The sequence below is a fragment of the Anguilla anguilla genome, chromosome 1 (assembly GCF_013347855.1).
Source record: "Anguilla anguilla isolate fAngAng1 chromosome 1, fAngAng1.pri, whole genome shotgun sequence".
NCBI classification, from domain to species: Eukaryota; Metazoa; Chordata; class Actinopteri; order Anguilliformes; family Anguillidae; genus Anguilla; species Anguilla anguilla.
In genome coordinates this window covers 60062646-60089904 of record NC_049201.1, presented here as the reverse complement: position 1 = coordinate 60089904, position 27259 = coordinate 60062646, and the positions used below count along the sequence as shown (strand labels likewise).

The window sequence follows — 27259 nt, the reverse complement described above, 5'->3', positions numbered from 1 at the left end:
TTAATGCGGTCATAACAGCAGCTGTCATACTTGTTCACGGCCAGATCTTGTCCACTCTGACCACCATATAGCATGTGATCACCATCTAGTGGTCACAGAAGATGAGTGCATCTCTGATTCAGTAGATACTGCTGATCAGTGCTCAGTGCACAAAGAAATGAACAGCCAATAAAATCCTCCAATTTGAGCATGTTAGACCCAAGCCACAGAAAGCAGAGAAAGTCTCACTTCTGTGGGACCACTGACCCGTCCTGCCCCCGCCCTGGCTGATCTCCCATCGAGAGGGTTGTGAGGTGCACTGCTGCTACTATCATCAGCACACCAAGAGCATAGGTGGCTCTTTCACACAGACAGACCTCTGACAGTCAGAGCAAGACAACACAGACAGCCAGACATAGTTCATGCAGGGACAGACAGGTGTGTGGCCTACAGTTAAAAAACATTCAATATGCTTGCACAATGACACAAACAGGTGAATAAACAACCAAAAAACCAGAGAGAAAAGAACACAGATATACAGACGTAGCCAGACCGACAAACAGACAGAAGGACAGACAGGCACAGGCATGACTCAGCCAAGCACACATAGCGATGAAACAGGAAACTAAGAGGATCCCAGCAGCAGCAGCAGCACATTGGGACACACACACAACGATAGGAACGCTCACTATAATAGAAATCAGTAAAACGCAACAGTGTGGAATACTGTATGGGGCAGGATACTGAGCACTATAGGAAACTCAGCATGGTGGAGCACTCAGTGTGACACAAGACAGAAGTACAGTTAGGCGGGTCAGAGGGGTCACTGGGAGTATGTAGGGTGATAGAGTTCTCTCAGACTTCCTTAGTTCAAACAAGCTTAAAAAAACGAATACAGTACCCAGTCCTGAGAACAGCATTCCAGAAACAGAGGGACAAACCCCTTTAGGATCTTTACACAAACACTATCACTGCAGGGGTGTGCCTGATGCCTTTGGTAACGGTGGGGTGTTTTGTGCAATGAGTGACAGATACGAGACTCCCGTTAATGAAGGTAAGGAGAATAGCAGGAAGCTGGCAATGTTTATACACCACATTGGAAAAACACAGGAAAGCTTGCACCTACATTACTTTGGGAAATGGAGAACACTGAACTTCAAACATACAGCCTAATGACCATCTCATAAACAGGCTTATGTTATGGCATTTATTCCCTGTTTGAAATTCACTTTTCCCTGTTCCCCAAAGCAATTGTTAAGAATTCACTCTTAGGATTCAGGATTTTATGTCATGAAAAAGCTTTAGCCCCATGAATCAAGAACAGCATGCTTTTCCCAGTAACTGTACAGATTGACCAAAGAAACGTGCAACAGTAACACCAAGCTGAGCATTACACTGAAAGGCTTATAAGCCGAGCAGATACCCAGAGGCCAGGGTACTTAGCTTACTTTTAAAATATTATACATGTGGGTCCATTTACAGAAGCAAAGCTTTGCGCCTAACCAGAATACCACACCGCCACACAGGGACCTCCAATGGCAAGATGGCAAGATGTGAGTCTGCTTACTTTTGGGGGGGCTTCGTCAGTTCCCCTGGCGTCCCAGGACACGGTGACCTGTCGTCTCATTTCTGTTCGGGCCCGCTCCTCCCTCTGGACTCTCTCCTCCTCGAGAATGGTGCTGTGAGAGACATTGGGATGAAGCCACTGAGGTCCTAATAAATTCGCTTTCACAATGCCCAGAACCATATTCAGAGCCTGAAACTAGCAGAATGTTTCCACGATAGAAATATTTTTCAAGCGGAGCTTTGGATAAACAGTCCAAGCTGTGAGCGGGGCATCAAATGTTAAAGGCAAAATCAGGATCGGGATGACTCACTGGGCAATCCACCAATCATTTACAAAAATGGTAAAAATTCTAGAAATGAAAGCATTTAATGAGTAAAATCCCTGAAGGAAAGCATTTGCCTGCTTTCAAGCGGTGCCAAACACTAAATGCCAGAACACAGTAAAGAGAGGACGGGATTGATTTCAGACAAACAGGCAGGGTCCTAAAATAACTGACTCTTATCGGCAACGCCATGCTACTGGGCTTTACATCCTGGACCTTGAAGATGTTTAAAAGGTAGAAAAAGTGTCATGGTAAACAGGATCTGTTACTGTGATTTTCTGCCTCTGGTATATATGTGAATATCCACTTACACACTCCACAAGTTATAAAGCAGTCTGAGCGCATGAAGCTATTTCCCCGACTGCAAAGCCTGCTGCAGCCATCAAAAGAACAGTCCATTTATAGAAGCTCACAATGCCAGGAGGGGCGACCTGCATTTCTGCGAATACTTCACCTAGCATAGCACGCAATGTCATCTGAAATTCAGCCCTACGTGCGCTTCCCTCTCCTGCTCTGCTCCACACGCAGCTCTAACGCCGCGCACAAGGCCCAAACCGTCGGCTGATCAAGGAGTACATGTTTTCTGACATCACGGCACATGTCACGTAGAATGGAACTGCGAAATCTCAGGACGCAAGGAAGACATGGGGAGTCTTAACGGAGAAAACATGTGAATCCCCCCCGCCCCCCAACCACCACTCAACCCTGCGGCATGTATAGTTCCCTAAGCGGGAGGGAGAGAGAGTGAGAGGGAGAGGGAGAGGGAGCTATTTCAGGAAACAGCATTACTCCTGACACGGCAGGAGCATGGAAGAGCCTGAGCAGCACACCAGTGAGAGATGCAAGGAGAAGGACCAGCTGTCCCTCTCATTCTCCAGCACAGACAAGCCTGACGTTCCCATTAACAAGCCACCTTCCAAAAGAGGCAGTGTCCTACAGTACGCAGCCATTCACTGTCAGAGTGGGTCATTTCAGCATTAATGAATTATTCTTGTCAGGTAATAGTTCCATTCTTGCCTTACTGTTGTTTCACTGACTTCATAACTTTGAGAAAAGTTTTTTGTTTTTTTTTTTACTTCAAGGGTAGGTCCCGTACAAAATGAGTCAAATACTTTCTTAAATAACAATGCACAATCAAACAATGAAACAACCCTCAGTCCTTTAAATCAAACAGCACTCAACTAAACCAACAACCAACAACATCACCAACCCTAGAAAGGAAAACCTCAGTTTCCAAACAGCAATTAGGACCTTGTTATACTTTTAGTAGTGTGTGTGGGGGGGGGGGGGGGGGTGTTACACAAATATTACCCCCCCAACACACACACACACACACACACAAAGCAGAGGAGGTATATAATCAGTGACCCAGCCAGACAGACAATCAGACCCTCAGCAAGAACCAATTACAGCAGCCTGTAACTTACTTGAGCGCAAGATCCAAGCCTTTACCAAAAAGAAGAGGAGAGGAGAAGAGAGCAAGCACCAAAGACGCTGCTTTCCTCCCCGCACTGTTAGCAGACTGTTACGCTTGGCAGCTATCCACGCTATAAAAACCCAAGGCAGGCAGTGCTCGCAGGGTCGGCCAGCTAGTGACACATGCTGTGGGCTGAGCTGCACAGACTGCTTTCAGATCGGCTCCTCCTCCTAACTGGAGAGACGCGAGCAGCATTGTTTTGGGGGGGGGGGGGGGGGTGAGCTTCGGTAAAGACAGAAGCATGGAATCACTTTGGCGAGGTCTGTCCTGTTCTTTTTCTTTTTTTAGAGAGACTCAACACTGTCCCTCTTCCCGTTTGGGACCCGCGGGGGGAAAACAAGCGTGAGTGACAGAGCTGCGTGCATGGCGTGGATACTGAGCATTCCCCACAGTCACATGGCCAAGCTTTACATGTCACACACGTCAGGGTCTGAGCCTTCCGTGCCCAGCTGGAGTTACACTCCCAGAGCAGGTCGCTTTTAAACCAGCCCTCCTATGCCACTGTCCCCCAGTTTCCATTTATACATGTTTTATTTGTGTGTGTGTGTTTCCTAAGCAGGCACCACTATGCAGGGGAGCTTTATTAAATAGAAATTTGCTGGAGCAATTGAGGCCAAGTACTTTGCTCATTACCCTTTGGACAGTGCCCTACATGGGTGTATCGAAACATCTGCAGACTCTGTGGCCCTCCAGGAATGTTACCAATTTCTAGTAGTGATCTTCAGTACAACATCCGTCTCTTCATTTTCGCATGTACTCTTACTTATTCACACAGCCCACCTCACATAACTCTCTCTCTCTCTCTCTCTCTCTCTCACACACACACACACACACACACACACACACACACATTATTTGCAGTATTTTTAGGCTTGGGTGCTGTAATATCTAATTGATGTCATTATATGCGAGCCTCAGCCCAGGATCTGCACGGCCATTGCCTTTTACGGGCTGGATTTCATATAAATAGTATTAGCAGCCTAAATCAGTCTAAATATTTACACGGTTTCCAAGAGCACCCGGTAACAGCCACTCAGCGCACTGCAGAACATGGCAGAGCAAACTGTACAATACAAAGCAGAGGTGTGACTCACACACACCACCAGCCAGGATCCCACGCATGATAGCCACTGTGATTTCACACATATTTCCTGATTGCCTTTATGAAAGTGACAAAAAGAGCACACATTTCCAGTTTTCATGGCTCAGTTTTAAGTAATTATACATTTTACTTCATCTTGAAAGAATGCACTGTAAAGCAGCCCATAACTATTTTGTTGTAAAGAGTGCAAACAAAAATCAATACTTTTTTATTAACGTATACAAACATATAAGCGAAGTTAGTGTTTGTCCCAGGTTGTAAATCAGTGTAAATCAGAACATTGTTGTCCCTTCCAGGGACATTGCAAACACATTGTATGACTGACCAATGCTAGCCAACAAAATGCCATGTTTGTTTTTCTGCACTCCCGACAACTATAGTAAGGTAGGTGAAGAAAAACGTGCTCAAAAAGCCATCACCAGTCACTGAATTACACATCACAGCACAAGTATTAAGAAGTAGGCTGTCCCCTGTAACCCTGCCATGAATGAGGTCATATCCAGATGGCATGGCATGAGTCACCACTGGAGAAAGTGGAAACTGGCAGAAAGTGCCACTCCTGAGGACTCTGAACAGAAAGATGAACTACACTGCATTTAATCGCATGTAACTTCAGCTAAAGTTTCCCTGAACATGGCCTTCTCAATCTGTAAGTGAACCACCTGCCACTAGAATGGCAGTTACACACGGGAGGTTGTATTCTCCAGAAGGCCACCTGTGTGTGGACGGATGATGCAGCTGTACGACTCTCCACACTGACCTCAGCTGGGCCTTGAGCTCGGTGAAGCGGGGCCTCCTGCTGGGGTCGTAGGCCCAGCACTTGGTCATCAGGCTGTAGAGGGTGGGAGGGCAGTTGTGGGGCATGGGCAGCCGTTCCCCGTTCTCGATCCGCCCAATGACGTCGTTGTTCTTCACGCCCTGGAAGGGCTTGACCCCGTACATCAGGATCTCCCACATGCAGACACCTGAAACATGGGTAGGGAAAGGAGGTAAGGAGTGAGTTACTGAGGTGGGTATTGAAAGAGAGAGAGAGAGAGAAGGGTATTAGTGAGAGAGACTGAGAGAGAGAGAGAGAGAGTGAGCAGGAGGGGGGTATTAGTGAGGGAGTGTGTGAGAGGGAGTGAGGGGGAATAGTGAGAGAGAGAGAGAGAGAGAGAGAGAGAGAGAGGCAAACCAGAAAAGGGGACAGGCCTGGCAGAGGGAAGCACACTCTGGGAAGCACACTAACAGTGTGACAGAAACATTCTGAAACAATTTATCTGCATGTCAGTGCAATCAGTTAACTAACTAGCTAAACACATGCTAGACATTAAAAGCATCTGACCTGGGTGGAGGAAATGCTCTAGGTATGGCATTCAGATACTTCTACTCACCAAACATCCACACGTCACTAGCTGAGGTAAAGCGTCTGAAATTAATGGATTCTGGCGCCATCCATTTAATGGGTAATTTCCCTTTAGAGGCTGAAGAAAAACCACATAAAAGTAATGTGAACCTTTGGATGTACATACAGGAGCCATATAAATCTTCTCAAACCACAAAGCCTCATCTTAAACCATGAGTCATTTAATTAATGACAACTAAGCTATGGGTGAGTGAAAATTACAGCCTGCTGGAACTAAATCAGCCAGCAGATGTCGCCAACCACTACCTGAGGTGTCATCCACTGCTCTGTGTCTGAGGAGTGAATTTTAAATAAAGAGCAAAATTTCATGTGACTGATACAGTTGAAATGTACTGAAACACTACTCAAGAGCCAATAGTCACCTGTATTTGTAGGCCCAACACATTGCTGCAGCTGCCATCACTTTGAGAGAGTTCAAGTAAGCACACGCTCTCCTCCACAGTCAGTGGTCTATCAGTCACGGATTCTTACTGTATTCAGCCCAACTGACTATGCCCCAGGCAGTGCACTGGAGGCCTGCACTTTCTGAGCAGTAGTGCAGGCAGAAAGCAGGCCCCTGATTGACCAGAGGCCACTGGACTGTCATCAGGCATCAACTAAAACCCTGTCACCCTGGGCAACTCCACAGCCAATTATGGGCCACCTTGTAGGGCTACTGGCCACAGCCAATACTGGCTAAGCCTAGGTTTTATTGTAAAACAGTTTTAAAATGTTTTATAAAGCACCTTTGTAGTAGGAACTGTCCTCCATGTACCGAGACAGGCCAAAGTCTCCCAGCTTCACGCTGTCTGTGGAAGACACCAGAACATTCCTGGCAGCGATGTCCCTAAGAGAACACAGAGGTTCAGAACAAGGCAGGGGGAAACTCAGTTCAGTTTCTGCAAGCAACTGAATAAATTAGATTAACTGTACCTGTGTACAAAGCGCTTGCTCTCTAAATAGGCCAGTGCTGTGCTCAGCTGGAAGGCGAAGAGAATTAATGATGCCAAGTCTAGGTTGTATTTCCTCAATTGCAAGAAAGACCGCAGCTGTAAGAATACAATGGTTAAAAAATACAGTTATTTAAAATGTAGCATCACAAAAACAGGTAAAACTGTAAAAACAGATTTAACTGTAAAAAATGGTTGCTTCTAGGCTTTAGGCTACTCAAAAACCCAACAGTTTCAAGCTTGACATTACATATTTTGGCACTTGCAGTGGTACGGAAACACAAGCTTTATACACATTTTAAAACTGTCACAGCCCTGCATAATTGATGGATGAATTTCACATGAAGAATATGAACACTAAATATCGTGATAATCCAAATATTTGTGAGGGTTTAGAAATGTTGTGTTTAACCAGAAGATTGAAGGCTTAAAGTCATGTTGGCCCTTTGGTACTCTTAATCAACATAATTAACTCTAATCGTTTCAAGAAATATTAACCTGGACAGATTAATATATAAAAATGTGCATATTATTTTAGTCACCTTAGATAAGAGTGTTTACGCAGCCAACAGACAATGCAATGTCAAGCAATTAAATGGAAACAGGACAAAGATGGGATGTGCTAGTGTGCATGAACAGGTCTCACCTCTCCTAGCGTGCAGAGCTCCATAATGATCCAAACCGGGTTTTCTGTGATCACACCGATCAGCTTCACTATGTGAGGATGGTCAAACTGCCGCATTGTCACTACCGGACAGAACATACATGCTGGTTACATGTGTACATACCGGTTTAATGCAGCCATGGTCATTGTGGCATAGAACATGCATGCGGTTGCCGTTATCTGAAATGTAGTCATTATTCAGCAGGCATGTGAAAAGGTCAGGTTCTATCCACGGTCTCTGATCAGACATAACAAAAAATATAGCACCAGGGGCCACAAGAGAAACAGAACATTGCAGAGACAAAACAACAATAAATGGCATTCACAACCCTTCTCACAACAGGAGTAAACAGAATGAACTTCTAGCACTGAGGTAAAAACCAAGCAATAGAGAACAGTAATATCAGTAAGGTTAAAGATGACATGCTTGTTGCACCTGAATCTATTTACAGAACATGCACGGATATCACTGCAGTGATGGATGTTGGAGGGGAAGGAATTTCACTGTGAATTATTCACTTTAATATCAAAGCTTCTGAAACAGTTCTTTCTTCAGCAATTCCTGAAGCAACTGCATTCTGTCAAGTACATTTTGAGGGCTGTTCACCATGTTCTAGGACCACTGACAAGCACACTGCACTGTCTGACCAAAGCAAAAAAGGAGAATGATGCAGAGGATGGCACAGTAAACAAGGCATTGATGCAGTCTTCCCTCTAAAGCCAGCAGTGAGTGTTTAAAAATGGGAAAACTGGGGCAGTAAGGGATAGTACTCACAAGCTTCCTGCAGGAACTTTTCTCTGACGCTGTCAGAGGTACAGTTTTTACAGGTTTTCACAGCCACAGCCAGAGGTGGACTTTCCTGCAAAAGACAGAAATTAAACACAAAGAATAATTGTTTGGTTTCAGAAGGGAACCTTGCAAACTATGGAGAAGATAATTATAGCACATATTTAAGCAGAGTGCTCATTGTGCACTGCATAAAAATATAATTACAGTTTACATAACTGTAATTACAGCATGATCTGAGATGAATGCAAGGACATCTGAGGAAACATGTAGCAGTTACAGTATTTTTGCATAAACGTTATGAGCATGTACTGTATTCATTACGAAAATTCAGTTATTGTAAAGTTGTTATCAACTGAATAGTAACTGAATCCACATTATCTGAGGCATCCCAGCCTGGAAGAGGAATAACAGACTAAGGCTCAGGATGTTGGCCCCTTAGTGGTGCATACCGGAATTAAGTACATCCCCTGGTGGACATCTCCAAACTGCCCCTCTCCAATACAGCGGCCCAACTCAATCCTCTCCCTCTGGATCTCATAGTCTCGTGCTGCAGACAGAAAGAACATCACTGCCCCGTTTCCAGGGAAACCTTTTCAGCAGAAGGTACACACGGGCCTAAGGTTTAGCGTTTAAATACTGTGCTGGGCCATGCAGTTTGATGAGTGGCGGAACAAGCAACTGGCAGCTCCAGTAATCGCGAACAATTTGATGCAATGGCATTTTCGATCATTAGGCCAATAAACCATTTTAGTCAGGACTAGCCACGTACAAAAAAAAAAAATTCTGGACCGTTCAATACAATCATGCACTGCTATTCCATGTACATGCACAACTACCACTAGGCACAAGCCAAACATCCCATTTGGATTTGTTTACTGTTGGTGTAGGGCAATATAGACAAAGAAAAAAAACTTTTATTTTATAACACAAAAGTTTAACCTGGACTCAAACATTGAAATATTTACAAAAATTTTCACAGCCTTCAAATCTTTTTTGAAATCATTTATGTTCTTCGTGTTTCTCTCAAGAATCTGTGGTTTCTCCAAAGAATACCAATGAATACATAAATGTTGTCAATAATACACAGATTATGACAAATGAAAACAAAAATAAGACACAAATGGTGAACCATTACACAGACGCACAATACCAACTGAACAGAGAGAAAGACACACCATTACCTTGGTCAAATCCATAGCTTTCTGCAGAGCAGTTAAATGGAAAGAAAGATATTTTAGGACCAATCAGAGGAGAAACACCCAGAACAAAACAGAGATGTGGTGAAGGATTAGAAGTTCTGAGTGAACTTTTGATTGAGTGAACTATGAGCTACGGTTGGTTAAATGAGGAAGGTGTGACTGTAAGTAAGATTAATAACATACAGGAATATTGACTTCTAGATTAGCAGAAAAATTAATTAAGCCCAGATAAATAAACCGTAGATCAACTGTGCACCTCCTGGACCAGCTGTGTGCCTTTTTTGAGTCAACCATTTCAACCGATTCTGTAAGCCACAACTATATGTTTTAGAAACAGAACTGCAACTACTGCTCATTTGTAAAGCTGTAAAACTGGTGCGACTAATATACCTTTTAACAGAGTCACAGTCACTGCAAGCGAAAAGGGAGTTCCTTGCTGATGGTCCAGCCATAGTCAATTTGCCACACTAGTTAACCTCGCAAAATAATCTAAACACAGGCGCAGGAGAATCTGCGGTTTAAAAGTAAGTGTGTCCCTCCTCTAGTCCCATCTCCAGTCATGTGCATGAAATAGCTCTTTCTGCCAGTGGCTGAGACTGACATTCAAAGACACAAGCAGGGTTTGCTGGTCAAGCATAAGGATTTCCATGACAGTTCCAGCACCATGGACCAGCATGGTCACATCTCACTCATCATTCTCTACACAGTCAGAAAGTTATGTGCGACCCTCGTTCGCAGTGTTATTTTTCAGATGGTGCTTCATTGGTAAGGTTTGCACAACACATGCATGCAGTCATTCATTCATTCATTCGGTAGCGACTGTTATACAGGTATACACACAGCAATAGACATGGTGATGCAAAATACAAACAAAATGTACATTTTGCACATTGTAATAATATGAAAAAAGCACTTTCAAATAGTTTTCAGATAATGTGGCTGCAGCCCTGGTGCACTGGGTGGAAAGCCAGGTGGACACAATGCCTATCCTGTAGCTAATGTTAGCTCTTAGTTATTTGTAATGATCAGAAGGTAAAGGGTCATGAAACTGTTTTTCATGGCACATGGATAGTCATTATTCAAATGTATAAATAGTTAGAGCGATAAAAAGGTATAAATATTTTTGACAAAATTATTAACAGATGGGTGGTGGGGGGAGGCAAAACTGGCCGGAACCCCTGCACCCTTACTACGCTCGAAAACCATATTCTTAAATTATACTCACTTACTATATATCGTGTGATTATTTAGCTTTAAGCTAGCAGTTGTGTAGTCACAATTACTGCTCCACATTAGTGTCTTTAATGGTCTACACAACACTCTGACGATGTGAAACTGTACAGACAATCTTAAGCTGCAATATTGCTTTCTGAGAATTAAAGCACAAACATTAAAAAAAAAAAATAATTTCCACGACTGAGTGGTAAACAAGCTGCAGAGAACAAAGTGAAAATGAGAAAGAAACCACAGGCCATCTCACAGAGGACTGATCACCCTGCTACACATTACCGTCCCAACACGAGGCTGCTACAGTAAGCAAAACTGGAGCAAAACAACCTCATAAATTTAAAGTAAGAGAAGACATTTTTTAAAATGCTTTTCCTACACCAACAGCTGCAAAAAAAACAGTAACACACAGATGACTAAGAAATAGCCAAGCGAAATGGAGCTTGGATAGAGAAAACGTGGACTGTCCCAGGGAAGTCTGGTCTGCAAGCTACAGCAGCAACACACATACCCCTGAACTCAGCTACCCCTTCCTTCCCAAAATACCCCCCGCGACACTCTTCCACCCCCCACTTTGGCCCAAACTGTTCGGCTCCCAGCAGCTCCTGCCGTCTGTTACTATACTTACTGGAAGGCATTGTATACGTATCCTCCTCGTCTATGATTTCTGCATAGTCGTCTGTTTCTGCAAAAAAAAAAGACAATAACGGCTCCGTCAGCAGGCAGGATATCTAAAATGACAACTTTCAATCTAACACTCTCAGCCTTTCCCTAGATAGACAGCTAAGAATCCAACCTCAGACCCTGAAAAAAACGGAGATACAGTTATCCCCTTCCCCACTCCTACGTAGATACTGTGCACTGCCTGAGCATTCTGTCGATACAACGATCCAATAAGATAGGACCGTCCAAAGGAAATATCAACACAGCTGTGGAATTTGAGCTCACGTAGGAGGCGGGAGATGGGAGCGAAGGATGTAACATTTTTTTCTCCCTCTCTTTTTTCCATAGAAACATCTTTAGCAAAAACAGATGAGGTCATCACTAACTCCAGAATCACTGTGCCCATACCGTATTGGCTGTTTCGAGGGAGAAAGTTGACAGTGGTAATTCTGCCCCAAATGCTGGGGTACGCCACTGCTCTCACTACAACAAGTTTTATATTTCACAAACATGTCCAAAGATATCCTCCCATTTCTCGTCATCTTGTATGCACATCTTCAAGATCAAGTTTATTTCAGCCAATAACTGAAATCTGTCTAATATGATCTGACCACAAATAAAAATGCATAAACAATATAACACCCATGCACAAACACACACAGGAAAGCACAATGGACAATAAAAACTTACTGATCTAACCAAGAAAACATCTGAGCTACATTAAATCTACTATGAGTTTTCTCAGACAACTGCACTGAAGGTAAAGGCAGTATTTTCCATGCTGGTCCCTGGAGAACAATGGAAAATAGTATTCTTAAAAGCCAAACTTTACCGTCCCCACTAATTTCATCTGCAGATCCACACAGTGTGCAAAGCAAAGAGGGCAAGAGAGAAAAGAGAAGAAATGGAAAAGTTAATAGTTTCTCCAATCACCAGTAAACCACTGTCTGAACACTTTACAGATGATAATTTTCTCCATAACTACGTTCTTGTTTACATTATTTACATTTTACAGGTAGCAGTAATCACTCTTTCATCAGAAGGGTTAAACCAAGAACCGACTTCTTAAATGGAGAGAGGAGACAAGTGGAGCATTACTGTCAGCATTTTCCCAGAGGGTAGGCAGCTTAATGTAATCCGTTCTGTAGATGTGAGTCCGGGGCGGGATTACATTTGATTGACAGAAGCAGATGTGTCAGGGACTACGTATCAGAGAAACTTCGCACTGCATCAGGACAAAACCTTTTAAACACTCAAATGGTTTACTTAAATATTCCCAGTCTATTACAGGCATGTTCTCCACATAGAGCTAATCACCCATGTGTGTGTTTCTTCTCCAGTCTACCACCCCTGTGTTACTATTAACGATTAAACTGAAAAGAATACAAAGACAGTATAGTGCAGAAATCTGATTCTGATTATTAAAAACAAAAAACAAGATGTAGGCCAGACAAAGAGAGAGAGAGAACAAGAGACCGGAAGAGAGGAAGAGAGAGAATTAGTGAAAGAAAATGAGAGAAAGAGTGGGCGAGCGTAAAAAAAAAGAGAAATCGTTTGGTGAGAATGACGCAGGGTATAGAGAAAGGCTCAAGATAAGCCGAGAAAAAATGTTTTAGAAAATTAAATGTCACTACAAATGACAAAATACTGCTGAAAATATCAACGGGTGATTGGCATACACTGGTTGGTGCAGCACTGTGACAGGATTGGAGAAGAAAGAGATTGTGCAATGCTGAAAATTTAATTAAAAAGAACAACAGAGAAACAATAATGTTTGGTGATGGTTTTTTTTGGCGTTCCTTATGGGTCAAACAGCATACAGCTGCTCTTGAGAAATACCACTGATAGACCACATGCAGACATAGTGTAAGCATCGCACAGAATAATATAAACATGCACAAATACACACTTAAGCATGGACTGATTAAGCTGTGTTATCCTCCATGGACGGGCCAGCAATAACCTCTCTTAACTCTTAACCTGGTAGCATGAATACATACTGAAAAGGTTCAGAAGGAGGGGAGGGACAAAACACTGTCATCTTTCAACTTAGACATAAGTGTTATCTCAGATGAGAGGCATGACAAAAGGGTTTTACCTGTGACTGAAAACACACGTGTCCTTAGCCCTTCCGACCGCTTCTCATGGTTTCCAACCCTATGAAACAGTGGTTGACACAGAGAATTCTACAGAGAGCTGGGAATTTCTCACAGAACATGATTAAAAATCAGATCACGCTCACACTGCAACACACAGGAAAAATCATGACTCAGTCAACAGAGCTGAGAAGTCTAATTGATTCCATTTGTTAAAGAATGTGAAATATGATATCTGAGCAAGACTTGTAGGTTGAAAAAATAATAATTATTCGACGCTGAATGAATAGATCTGATTTCCGAGAACTGGGGAGGGCAGAACTCAAATGATGGTACTCGATTAAGGGAACAAATACAGCAAAGACGTAGCAACATTAAGAGTAATCTGATAAAAACAAATATCTTCCATAAATATACAGCCCAAACCCGAGCTTAACCCATTTAAGCCCGAGGGCAACTAAAGTTGGTGAAGTCGCTACCACTCTTTTTACATCTGTGAATATTTCTTGGATGACTTAATGCTTTAAAAATAAATCTCTGGGGGAAATCTGGGCATTAATGGGTTAAAGGGGCAGACATTTAATTATAAACTTCAACCCATCAGCTAGGCAATTAATAAATACCAGATTTCTCTCATTCCAATGGCAGCACATTGGGTGTTTCTTCGACATAAGTCTGAATTGTGCTTCTGTTCTTCAGTGACATTGAGCTTCAATAATTTCAGGCTAGGTTAGGATGTACTGAACTCTGATTAAATCAGACAAATTCTACTTCCTATTTAAAGAAGATGAATCATACTTACTTCGGAATGGATGGCAGAGCTCTCTCTCCCTCTGTTGGAAGAAAGAAAGTATTTGAGTGATAGTTCAGGGACACAGCATGCATTGCAAATCACAAAAACAAGGCATGCAGAGGAAGCCCTTCAAAGAAATGTAATATAAACTGAAGACACATTAAAATAATCAAAAATTATGGAATTACAGTGTACTGAAAATTACATTGTACAAAAAAATATATATATATTTTACGGCTTTGTCCCAAAAAATATGGAGCTCTCTGTATGCGGCAGAAATGCTTCTACTTTACAAACATACAAACACGTTTTTCTCACAACGCAAGCTACCTACAAGAATTTTAAAGATCCTAATGGGTGGTACAGCCTTTTCTTATAGAGCTCCTCTATTATAGAATACCCTTCCACAACATGGAAGGAAATTGGATACAGTCTCAATATTAAAGTCTAAATGACAAATGAACCTTTACACTTAAGCCTGTGATCAGCTATAGCCAGCGCAGGACAAACACGCAGCCCTAGTGCATTGTGGAGCGACAAACTCTGTACTGTCACCTCTCAACAGCTGTGGCCTCATTTTTTGTGAGCATGATCTTTAAGGGTGAGCAGGTTTATTGCCTTTCGCATGCTTGTGCAGATACTCTGTCTCTGTCCTGGTAGTCATGCTGCAACAGGAAACGCCTGGCAGGGTCATGTGTTCCTAAATCTCCACTCCATGTCCCTGTCTGCTACCCATAGCTCTTCCTTTACTGCCTGTTCTTGTTTCTTGTTTCCCTCTCCCAGCGGAGGGGTGCGTGCCCTGAGTCCCAGGCCATGTTCTGAGTCTGCAGCTTCCCTTACCACTAGCACCCTTGGGTTGTTCTCGTGGGGCTGAGATCGCGTGAAGTTGTCGAGGGGTCCAACACTGGTCCTCCAGAGCCACATTGCATGCTGGCTTTTGTTGTTACTTGGCACTTCACTGAACAATTAAATTAGCTAATTGCCTAGTTAACACATCTTACCTGGTTTCTTGGGTCTAAACAAGTTCCTGGTTTTAAGGTAAGAACGAAAACTAGCGTATCCTGCGGCTCGTAGTGCCTAACATTAGCCACCCCTGTGCCAAATCTTCAAAAATGCAAGTGAGCGAAAGAAATGAGAGAAGGAAGACGGTGCACCTTTCTGCGTCCGTACAATGAAGGATCGGGGGGCGCCGTTCACCAGCCGACAGTAGCCATCAATCAGGTCGGCCATGTTCTCCGCTGTGTTCAGTGATGATGTAGTCACCATGAGGGGCTGAGAGAGCACGGGAGGTCAAATATAGGCCTTATCAGAAAATGGCTGCTGTAATTATGTCTTTTACCAGGGTCTTGTAACAGTGTCCTGTGTATGACCCTTCACTTAAGCCTAATGAAGCCCTGAAAATCTTTGCATGCTCACTAGGTGGGTGTGCAATAGGGTGCAAGCATTTCCTGTCATGTATCAAATCATGCCGTGAACTGGCCTGAACTCTGGAGCGCCTGAAAAAGCACTCAAGGATTTTCTCTAACACAGAAGAGAAAGAAAGGCACACAGTGCCATAGCTGATCTATATTTTCAGGGGAGAACCTCGGCTTTACATTGCTGAAAATGTCCAATTTTCTCAGTCAGTGAAGAGGACAGCAATTCAGCATTATCTCTTGCATTACAGTCGCAATTGATGTTGATGAAATGGGAAATGCTTCTGCACCGGGCCAGCCAGCTTTGGCTACAATTTAATGTCAATCTGCTTCTCTAGCCAGCTCCACAGGGAAAAGGAGCTTAATGAACTAACCCAGTTCCGGCTCTACAGTGAAAAAGATATGAAATCCTCCAGAGTAGGGAATTAACAGTTAATCCTGCATGGGTCACAGTTTATGGCGAGTGACTGCACTGTCCCATACCTCAGGGGCACCAGCCACATCCAGCTGTAGCATGCCCTTCCCGTCTCTGTCCTCACTGCAGGAGAACTGGATGCTCTGCACCTGGATGAAGGTGGCCAGGTGTATGGGCTGGACACAGGACAGAGGAAAAAAAACCCAATTCACTTTTTGCTGCTGTTTGAGGGGAACACTGTATGGCAGTTCAATATGAGTTGGGTGGCCACTCGAATAAAGCTCTTAATATATTTCCTTACTGAGAACAGTTTGGTAGCTTCCCAAAGCAGCAGTATAATTGCTGTTCGGTGTCTCCTGTTATCACAGTAAGGGGAGCTGTGTTTCCTGTAATGTTCTTTTCTAGCTCAATGTCTGCTTGAATGCTCAACAAAATTGCCAGCAATTTTCAAGTCTGGATCTCTCAGTCCGAGCATGCAGTCATTACCCAGTTTAATTGGTCGATTGGTTAAGCCAATTTCTCTCCCTCTCAAACACAGCTGATGGGTGGTGAGTGTACAGCTACAAAATGTCTGCTGAGACTCACCCAGGTGGGTGCCACACAGGCTGAAGTCACCCCACCCCCACCCCTGTCCCCTGTGCAAGCCTTGAAAGGAACAATTCAAATTCATTACCTTCCATGGCAGAAACAGAAAGACATACTTAGATGCTAGGGATCCATAGGAAATAAAAATACAATTCACACTTACAGTATGGTTTTCTGACTACATTCTAACAATAATCGATTTCAGAAAATTCATGTACAAAACACGTATGAAATATTATAAATTCTCTTTTCCACCATCATTTTCTATTTTATGTTCCTCCTCTTAATAGAATACTTCATATGAACATTCATGCTTTTCCATTGTATACACAGTACAGAATTTGTATTATTTCTGAATGGTTTTTCAAACACCATTTATTCAGAAGAATATATAATATATTCGTATGGATTTTCTTCAGATCTACGTAAGGTTACTCACTGCAGAACCCTTATCTGTGAGGTAGCTGATTCCTTCCTCCGGACCAATGGCAAGCTCCACGGATATTACCCAACTAGACTGAGAATGAGAGAAAGAGAGGAGTAGAGAGAGAAACAGGGAGAGAATAGAGAGGTAGATCATTGTGTGTTTATATGTTTCATATAGGTCTGCTACCTGTCATCCTCTGTAAATATGATTAACCAACATGCATTTTAGCTATGCAAATAAAGCATCTTTGATTTGAAATAAAAAAGTAAACAGATCAGTTCTGAAATGTTACTTTATTTTCATATTCTAAGAATATAATATTAAAATTAGACACATTATCTGTCTATATTACACACTTAATTGCCATGCTAACACATAAAATGTAAAGGGAAACTGAAAGAAAAAGGGAGAAAAGAAACAGAAAAAGGGTAACAAAGGGTAAAAATAAGACTTCTGATCAATATTAAATTACCAACCTTTGATTTCCATTTCCTGAGCACACATTCACTTTTTCAATCTTCAATTTGTGCTACTATCTTCAATGTATGTAAAAGGTCAAAATAAGTACCGCAAATCCCTCCTCCTACAATCTACCCCAGAAACACGTCTACCTTACTAACAAAGTCACCCCTGAAGCCCACAGCAACAAAATCTCTCAGCACTACTAAGTTAGCAGCAAGAGACGCATAGCCCTGAATATTGACTCTAAAAATAGGGATCTTAAATTTCCAGTTTGGCAAGACCAAAAAGAAAAAAAAACTATCACTGCCTAGCTTCTGAGCAGAATAATAAATAAATAAACATTTTCATTCATTATGCATCTTTCCAAACAATCTGCACTATGTCGGGGCTCCCATTATGAAGTCTGATGGCCTTATTCTTATGACCAGCAGGTATCATAAAGGGTGCAATATAATAACGCCTTTTCCTCAAGATCAAATTCACAGAATTATCCAGTGCTGGAAAAACAGGAGACCTTTTAATATACCCACCCCAAGAGCACACTTAAAGCACTCCTTGTCAAATCTGTAGATTGGTTGGAGGATTTCGAAGAATTTGAGGATGCTTTGGTCGTCGTCAAGGTTGGCAAACTGTTTGAACGTCTGCTGGATCAATTTACGCAGTGTTTTAGGCTGTAAAAAACAGGAAGCAGTAACTTACAATTTGGACACGTACAATATTGTGATAACAAAACAACATTATGAATTTTTCAATTCAAGCATCCTCAATTCAAGCATCAGCTGTTATGTAGTCCTTTTTACATTTTCATTCAAATTAATACATTTATTTTATGCGTGTTTTGTGCAATAGAGGGTCTGATGCATCATAACATGTTATAACGGTTTGCTCTAGGACATGGCACATTTGAAACTTAATTATTGTGTAATGAAGTGTAACACAATGTAGTGCATGTTTGTATCTTGTCACAGCGAGCATGAACATCATGACAAGATATTAACTATTTGGCAAATTAATTAGTCCATGTACAATAAATTGTGCCAACCTTTTGTATATGCATTCAAAATGCGCATGCTGATATAACAGGAGTTTGATTTATGAATTACCACCACACAATAGAAAACAAAATAAAAGCCTTAAGGATGGCATATTGTAAGCCGTCAGGATGCCACTCAATTTATTTATTATGACAGTGAGGAAGTAAAGTAAAAGATAACCTTCATAACAGTTTCTCCTCCAAACAATTGGGATCATTTGCAATGCATCCATTAATGAGGCGCAAATTGAAGGCACTGATTAAATATGAGTTACTAGAAGCTTATTTTGCTCGTGTCACACAATATTTATCATTAACTGACAGATAAGGAGAGGAAGAGCAGCCACCTAATTGCATCTGTCATTTCTAATTAGGGCTTATATCTAACGTGTGTTCAGGGTAGTTCAGAGGTTATTCAAACATTATCTTGAAATATCAACTTATGGGTTCAGTGGCATTTGCTTGTGAATTAAATCATACAATATGCTGGCAGTTGTCCCACCACAGTGTAAAATTGTTTACAGTTAAATTTCATAAAAATGTGCCATTTTACTTTAAATATAAAAAGAAGAAAATACTATTTAAAAAAGCTTAACGGAAGAGAAAAAAAAGCAGTGAGGTCAGTTCCCTGATCCACTGAGCTTTGTAAGAGGAGGGCAGTGGAGCTATGAATGATGATATTCATAATGATGCCATTCATAGGCAAGTAATCCACTTGTCTATTGGGAGCCACCAACACAGGAATTCCTCTCACCTTTACGGAGTCCACCAAACACTTGGGAAAGAATCGTCTCAAGCCGACATCTTTTCTAGAGAAAATAAGTACATAAAAAACACAATGAGTAAATTCTAAACATTTAATAACATTTTACCCTCCACACATATATACCAACGTACTGTATTATTTACCTTATTATTAACCCTAAAATGGTTAGCATCAGTACCTCTGCTTGAACAAGCAGGTGAGAACCAGGGCATGTGTTATGTAGTCAAATTACTGTAAACCAAAGGGTTCTATGACATAAAATAACCATGATGCTCTCTTCTTTTTAAAACTAACTTACAGAAATATGACGTAACTAGCACAATGAGAAGATCAATGTCATTATGTGTACTATTATATCTTAATTAAATCATTAGCTCAATATTTCACATTACTCGGATAGCAGAAGGTTATTTAGAGGCTCCCCATTTTCCCACCGTGTGATACCTTTTAATACTGTGCTGAGATAAACAATGAGTTGGAGGCAGCATCTTCGACTGTCACGTATGCACTTATCAAGAAATGTAGCTAAAATGTCAGATGGTGAAAAAAAAAAACAAATGTAGCTCTCCTTGCCCACCTCTGCCTTAAACAGAAGTGGGTTTGACTGAACATTGTTCAGTCTATACCGAGCATCTGTTCAAAAACAGCCTTGGCACTTATAAATATGTCACACACAGAAGCAAGAGGCTGGCCGGGTACACCAGCAGCCACTGGGGAGGTGGTACACTTGCAGGAACAGGACTATTACATTTACACAGAAAACACTAGAGTGGAGCTGATGGTTTAAATAAAACTTGCAATAAAACCTCCTCCTCCATGATCACTCAGTTCTTTTTTATGATGCATGTATGACCTATTCTACCATCCATTTAAGCTCAAAAGAGCTTACATGGAACAGACGTCAGGGTCTGCCTGAGAGCAAAAATATGTACAAACTACAGAACAATAATTGCTCAGCAGATAGAATTTGCATAGAACCACACAGCTGATTCATACAAAATAGGAATTAATCGGAGGAAAACAGAAACCAAAGTGAAATATTATTCAGGAATTCAGTTACAAACTGTAAACTAATTCAATAAATAATCAACTGAATTATTAATCAATTAATCAATCAATTAATCAATTATTATAAAATATTGCTGCATCACACTCATTTTCTCAGAAATATTGTTACTTAACTTAATTTTTATTTCATAATTTAAAAATGGCTTTTTTCAAGATAAATTTTATTCATAATGGTACTTCTCCAAACAGCGAATGCTTAAAAAAATTTTTTAAATAAAAAATACATTGGCTCAATCGTACATATTAATATGAATCATTCACAGCAACAAAAAAAATTCCACACTTAGAAACTGAGAAGCCCCACAGATGTCTGTCTGCCAAAGTTTGAACCATTGGCTCATCAATGTTCACTCAAATAGGGGATTGTATTCCAGCTGTGGTAGAGTAAGCACTGGAATTTTAGGATCCCTTACTCACTTAATGGAGCATCTACCACAGTAATGGCATTACCGCTATTACCACTAGAGGGAGCTGCAATGCCTCTTCAGTTCTGGTTTATTTTGAGCACACAGCCTTAGAGTCTCTCTGCCCTGGTTCACAGCCAGTGCACAGCTTATGTCTACGGGCCCAGGGTGCTGTCTGACCTGGAAATAATGCAGCTTAAACATTTATGATGCCTGGCCACCCTGGCTGCTGGGAGAGTCCAGGGGCCCTGGAACAAACAGGCCAAATGCAAACTACTGGGAATCCTACAGGCAGCAGAGTGTGGTGGCTGTGGAGCTGACTTATCCTGGCTACAGCCCTCTGAATTGATAGAATAAATGTCCAACTGAATCAGAGGTAAAGGTCAGACAATTAAGTCTCGCTAATTTCTCCAGTACAGCATCGGTTCATCCGGAGCACATTATACCCTGTGAAATACATTGACACCTCAAACAATGTGATGATTTACTGTCTTCACTAATTACTTTTTTCCATTTAAACCGTTTGAACACTCAAACAGAACAGTGCGCCTAAAGGTGTGCGTAGTAACACACTGACCCTCAGTGGAGTTCACCCCGAGGTTTATAACAAGTGCGCATTCAGCATAATATGTCAGCTGTCCTGTTCAGGACACATTTTGAAATGAGGGTAGATAAGTCACTTACCACTATAAATACAGCACAGATGTGATTCAGAGCGTGCTACCTGAAGAAGTCCAGGTCTGCCAGTACATTGTCAACAGACACTTTTGCTTCCTCTAAATGTGCAAGGTTAACCTTATAAACCAAACACATGGAGTGCTAAACTTGGCCAAAACAAACACATCCATTTACTTAATCTGTTTAAGACATACAACAAAACACAGTATGTCCCAATTCTAGCAAGTGCTGTGGCAGTGTGCAACACTACAGTACTGTCCTCTGTTAGAAAAGATTTATTATTTCTAACTGAATATTCTTGATTGGATTTTGAGCGTTGCTTGAGATGACCCTTCAGAAAACTGCTTTAAAATGCATATCAAACTAGGTGAAGAAACAGCAAAAACACAACAAGGAATCTATAGACATACATCGAACATAAACATGCTTTATGAAAACTTCTTCCAGAGAGAACCCAAACTTGCACATGTGACTTGAACAATTCAATAAAATTAGATTATCCTTCTCACACATCTAACGGCTCTAATCATGCATGAAAACTAACTTTTAATTTACAATAGCAAACTTGGAAGGCTAACTTGAAGAAAGCAGAATGACTCACTCTAATAATTCATAGTTGGACTTCTTATCCAGTGCATTCCCTCTCATCTCCCTGAAAAACCTCCTGAAATATAAAGAAACAAATTAAATTTTATATTAAGATTATATCTCTCGGAATAACGAAGTGGTTCATCTGATACGAATGACTCCACTTAACATGAAATAAATAAGCAAACATGTGGTGAATGTAAGACTTGATTCATCAGGTCTTGAGCATGCAACAATGGTGTGTGTGTGTGTGTATTTGTGTGGGTTTGTGCGTGTTTGTGCATGTTTGTGTGTGTTTGTGCGTGCATGCGTGTGTGTGTGTGTGGGGGGGGTAAGAGATGATGTCACAGTGTGATTTTCCTGTCACCTGATCTCAAGGCATCCCACTTTAAGAGCTATTTCCTGGTCCACTTGATGTGCCATTTCCAACATGAAGTCATTCTTTACCTAGAAAACAATGCCACATTCATTCAGAGCCTAAATCTCACAACAAATCAGACTGAGGAATCAAAAATGAAAATAAAATGGGTACATTTAAAACTTGAAAAATATCATAGTTATTTAGTGTTGTAACAGCAACATGAACCAGCCCAAGGTTTACCGAGAATCTGACACTGACATAGTAGCCACATTCACAGTATTTCACCACCATCTTAAACTGCAGGCTTTAGGAATGCTCAAATATCAGAACAGCTGACCCATTTAAATTCTCCCCAAACAGCCTGCAGTAGTGTGCAGTGTGCAAAAACAATCTCAAAATGTGTGCCAACTGGTAAAGGGCAAGTACATTTTCACAAACTAAAATGCAAAAACAGGCCAGGCAAATGACAGGTCACTGCATTCTGACAGATAGGGGAATCAAAGTTAAAGCCAATACATTAACATCCAGAAACCAGTAACCGGTCCACCATACTAATGTATGCACTAACCTATTCACTGCTCCTTCCCAACAATTCAATTAAATAATCATTAAAAATATTTTAATAACTGAAAGCTCACCTCTTGTGTGGGCGCAGATGACACATCATGGCAACCACAACAAATTTCTTTAAAAGTTGCACATACTTTGAGGTGGATGGTTCTACTGGGTTTTGAATTAGTTCAGAAATTGTTGAAGTTTACTTACTTTAGATATAAAAGCAGACAACCTCACTGAAAGCTTATACCACATCCAAATAAAAACAGACTCTGCACCATTTTTTTTTATCACAAATTAGAATGCTCCCCAGTGTTTTCCTGACTCACTTGCTGGTAGAAGTAGTTTAGTGTCGGTTTGTCTTCAGCAAACTGGCTGAGAAATCCCTTTGGCAAATAGCGAATCCGAAGCTCATACCTAGAAAAGGATAAAAGGCAGGCTGTGAGAATGAAAACTAAGATGGTAAAGCATTTCATCACTGTCCATTCTAACATGAACTGCTCTTCCATAATAAGGACGGAGTGTAGCACAGTGGGTAAGGAACTGGGCTTGTAACCGAAAGGTCGCAGGTTCGATTCCCGGCTAAGGACACTGCCGTTGTACCCTTGAGCAAGGTACTTAACCGAAATTGCTTCAGTATATATCCAACTGTATAAATGGATACAATGTAAAATGCTATGTAAAAGTTGTGTACGTCGCTCTGGATAAGAGCGTCTGCTAAATGCCTGTAATGTAATGTAATGTAATGTAATAATGTATTCCACACAGACACAGTCAGTTTACCTTTGCGCACAGGACAAACATACTTGTATGGATTTCTTAGGATCAGGATCCAAACAGGCAACTATACAGATGAAGTTCTATCACAGTCATTCCCACTCTTTGGTTTTTTTTTTTCTCAGCATTGCAGGTAGAGCAGATTAGCTCAATCTCTCTCAGGACAGATTAGCTGTCTGGTCCAGTACCCTGCCCTACTACTCATGTGGCTGCAGACACTAATTCCACCCCATTATTAAAGAGTGTTTATTTTTTGTCTTGCCTGCCTTTGGAACCCCTACCACAAAGTTATAACTGCTCTAGAGGGGACTGCTGCAGGAAGGAAAGACAGAGGGACAGACCATACAGATAAGAAAGAGAGACCATAAAGAAAAGAAAAAGACCATGAAGAAGAGGGAAGGACCACAGAAGAAGAGAGAAAGGGGATGGAGAAGGTGAGAGAGAAAGTAAAATAAGGACGGGTAACCTGAATATTCTCAATGCAGGACAAAACCAAAATGGCTCAAAAAAATCAGAAGAGCATTGATATTACCTTCCTGCAGTCAGCAGTGCCAAATCAGGGCGGTATGACAGGGAATTATGGAGGCTATTTTTCAACTCTGCTGCGAAATGCAGCATCACACCTCTGTCGACAGACACGCTACAGCGCAATTTCTCTCTCGTTCAGGCCTGCTGTGTCAAATTCACTTCTGACACAAGGCGATAACATGGCAAGAATGCATTTTACACCCTGCACTTGCAACATTTGTGCAATTGAGGCACAGAGCCGGAAAGCCAAAGGACTGGATTATCAGTCAACAAATACTGAAACACAGAAGGCATCAGCACTTAATAAAGCCCCTGAAATAAAGCCAGAAGCAGGTGATTAAGATCTGAGTGCTCTACAGTCACCGTCACACTAATGATTCAGCTAACGGAGGTCTTCAAATCGTACACAAGGTGAATCTCTTCATATATACAGTAGGACAGGAAGGTACTGTACAAAACTAGCAGAAAATAAGGGTCCAATCAAGGGCTCCTAACACAGAAAACAAGGAGAACTTTATAGGGAAACACAACCACCTGTTCTTCAGCATAAGCCATCTGCCTGCTAATGCGTGTTATAAATGTTCACAACAGTCAACACGTGCTCCTCTCTCTCCGCACCATGTTCCAGAGGTTCCTACTCTCACATGGAGCTGATCAAAGAGGCCATGGAGACTTGTATAATTAACTCCGGCATAGATCCCTTTAATAACTCCCCCTCCTCTACAGCCTGAACCATCTGTCAGCTTGTAAGGTGGAATCACTCAACGCCTTAAAACAGCTGCCAGGTACTTACACTGCACTTGTTCATTACAATAAAGAACTGACTGTCTTACATACATATCTGCCATTTTAAAATTGATTATCTTTAAAATATATTAATTCTACAGTGACCTTGGGTAAGTTATAACATGAAGGGTCTGTACAAAGATGTAGTTCAAGGTAATCAAGGTGAGGAGGACGTCTGATTTGTTTAATTTATGTTGTAAGGATGGATTTTGACATATTTGAAGACTGAGGGTTGGAAAAAATGGTGTGTTGGCAGTGGAGAGAATGTGCATTTCTGATCCGAAAGGGCTCAAGTCGAGGACCTGTGAGTTAACCACTAAATTATATCAATTACTGCCTTAACTGTCTCAATGGACAGCATGTGATATATTTGCTTTGGAGACAGCTAGATCTAAAATGTGAAAAAATGTCATAGCCATATTTGATGATAATTAAAGGTCAGATCAAATTACTTAGAAAGAATACAGATCTCAGTTTTGCAAAACCTGAAGATATAATCGAATCCAAACGGTGAAATCTGATCAGAAACCTTTTGAAGAACTGGGTCCTGCAGCTCCTGCTGTTGCCATATAACTTTCTCCATGCTAAGAAATCACTTCTCCTAATTCTTAATTTAATTCCTAATTTTTCCAGCATTGATTGGTCATTTCTACCTTACGAGTATGCTTGCTGTCAGATTTTTACAAACAGGTGGTACAGTAGAGCATACCAAAATATATATTTTAAATCTTTTTCAAAATAGACTGTATTCCACAGAGGGAAAAAGCAAGAATCATCTTGCATGACTTGAAAGTGTTACAGTACAGTGTTCCCTTAGTGATGGAAACAAAGAAAACAAGGAAGATAACCACTAATGAGCCAAAGTTTTTCAAAAGGTTTCACGTGTACCTTTGTCAGATTTCTCTTCCCCACCCACCTGCCAATCACAGTGAATACCAGATGGGCGGGAGAGGAGATCTGAGCAACGAAGAGAGAGCGTTCATCAGAAACAAAACCTGACAGCTACGCTCTTCTTCGTGTTCATTAATTAGTAGTGTAACAGGTATATAAACTCAGAGGCACCCAAGAGCTCACATTTGAAAACGGTTGCACTGACAATCACAGAGCACCCACCTGAGCCTTTTTCTTTGAAGAATGTTCTGCTACACAGATGAAGGCATGCCCAGCTCTAAGCCAAGGGCTCTAGGAAGTCAGCGCCAGTCATTTGAGCAGTATCATTAGTCTGCCTAGTTTAAACAGCAACCGCTCTCAAGACCCAAACCCCAACGATTAATGATGCATGCATCTCCATGGCAACACGGGCAGATTGCCTTCCTCTGGAACACCACTGATAGGCTATTTGGGCAAAGGCTCCTAATTGTGTTACAAATCCAGGAGGGTGCCAAGCAGAACTTATATAAACCAGCCATTACATGTACTGCCTGCCTTTCTCATTGGTGGGTTACCTCCACTCCTCCTGCGGGCGCTTCAGCTCGTACCGCTCCCTCACGTGGGACACGCCCATGTCCGGGTGGAGCCAGTGGACCTCCTCAGACTGCCGGCGGCTGAGGCGGAGCCCAAAGCAGGACACGAACCTCACCTTGTGGATATCCAAAATCTTCTGGATGATGCCCTGTCAGCCAAAGAACAGAAGAGGTTCAAGGTTACCTCAGTCGTACCACTTGACTTATCTTGTCACTGAAACAACTTGCAAGTTTTGCCGACTTGTGATGTGCTTGTTCAATAATTGTGCAAGCCTTTACCTGTGAACTCAGATAAGTTAGAAAGCCTTTGAGATAAGTTGGTTCTTCAATTTAACAACACGGTACCCTCCCCAGGGAGAACAGACAACAGTGATTATGTAGACATGGTACAGCAGGAAGGGCCCTCAATCTGGGTGCTGAGCGTTTAACTGGGTGACCATTTTCTAGATTTAAGTTGACTGTTTGACTGGCTCGAGAAGAGCATTCTGCTATCACATAGCATAGCAAATAGCCAGAGTTAGGTGAGTAATGTATTCTTGTGTAGGAGATCCAGAACTGAAGCAGTCAGTTTAAACTCATGCAGTTTCAGAGTGACATCACAGACTATAACACAGAAACAACACAACAGAAGCGCTTGTGCTAGCTTGTATCCAGCTGTACAATGGTAAAAGTGCATGACACTGACATGGGGGAGGGAACTGAAAAGGGGGGAGGGGCACATGAGGTCTAAGTCTG

The 27259-nt window shown here is 41.7% G+C and overlaps 1 protein-coding gene across 27 annotated transcripts in view; it reads right to left on the bottom strand.

Annotated features, from left to right (window-relative positions):
* The window catches only part of LOC118228163 (focal adhesion kinase 1-like), a 79066-nt gene that overhangs the window by 18724 nt on the left and 33083 nt on the right, over positions 1 to 27259 (bottom strand). For 6 of the 27 annotated variants that reach the window (XM_035419664.1, XM_035419613.1, XM_035419648.1 and 3 more), the window contains 23 exons: positions 26507 to 26673; positions 23300 to 23387; positions 22422 to 22501; positions 22068 to 22130; positions 19305 to 19359; positions 18048 to 18188; positions 17068 to 17145; positions 16629 to 16688; positions 16112 to 16219; positions 15368 to 15485; positions 14223 to 14253; positions 13423 to 13481; positions 12157 to 12174; positions 11290 to 11346; positions 9417 to 9437; positions 8685 to 8803; positions 8221 to 8305; positions 7428 to 7528; positions 6765 to 6880; positions 6578 to 6678; positions 5821 to 5910; positions 5208 to 5412; positions 1547 to 1658 (listed from right to left, as the gene is read on the bottom strand). In XM_035419664.1, the coding sequence (XP_035275555.1) occupies positions 1547 to 1658; positions 5208 to 5412; positions 5821 to 5910; positions 6578 to 6678; positions 6765 to 6880; positions 7428 to 7528; positions 8221 to 8305; positions 8685 to 8803; positions 9417 to 9437; positions 11290 to 11346; positions 12157 to 12174; positions 13423 to 13481; positions 14223 to 14253; positions 15368 to 15485; positions 16112 to 16219; positions 16629 to 16688; positions 17068 to 17145; positions 18048 to 18188; positions 19305 to 19359; positions 22068 to 22130; positions 22422 to 22501; positions 23300 to 23387; positions 26507 to 26673 (2073 nt within the window). Of the gene's footprint in view, positions 1 to 1546; positions 1659 to 3295; positions 3478 to 5207; positions 5413 to 5820; positions 5911 to 6577; positions 6679 to 6764; positions 6881 to 7427; positions 7529 to 8220; positions 8306 to 8684; positions 8804 to 9416; positions 9438 to 11289; positions 11347 to 12156; positions 12175 to 13422; positions 13482 to 14222; positions 14254 to 15367; positions 15486 to 16111; positions 16220 to 16628; positions 16689 to 17067; positions 17146 to 18047; positions 18189 to 19304; positions 19360 to 22067; positions 22131 to 22421; positions 22502 to 23299; positions 23388 to 26506; positions 26674 to 27259 lie in introns of those variants that run through there. The other 21 variants (XM_035419517.1, XM_035419531.1, XM_035419655.1 and 18 more) reach the window with 14 other exon arrangements.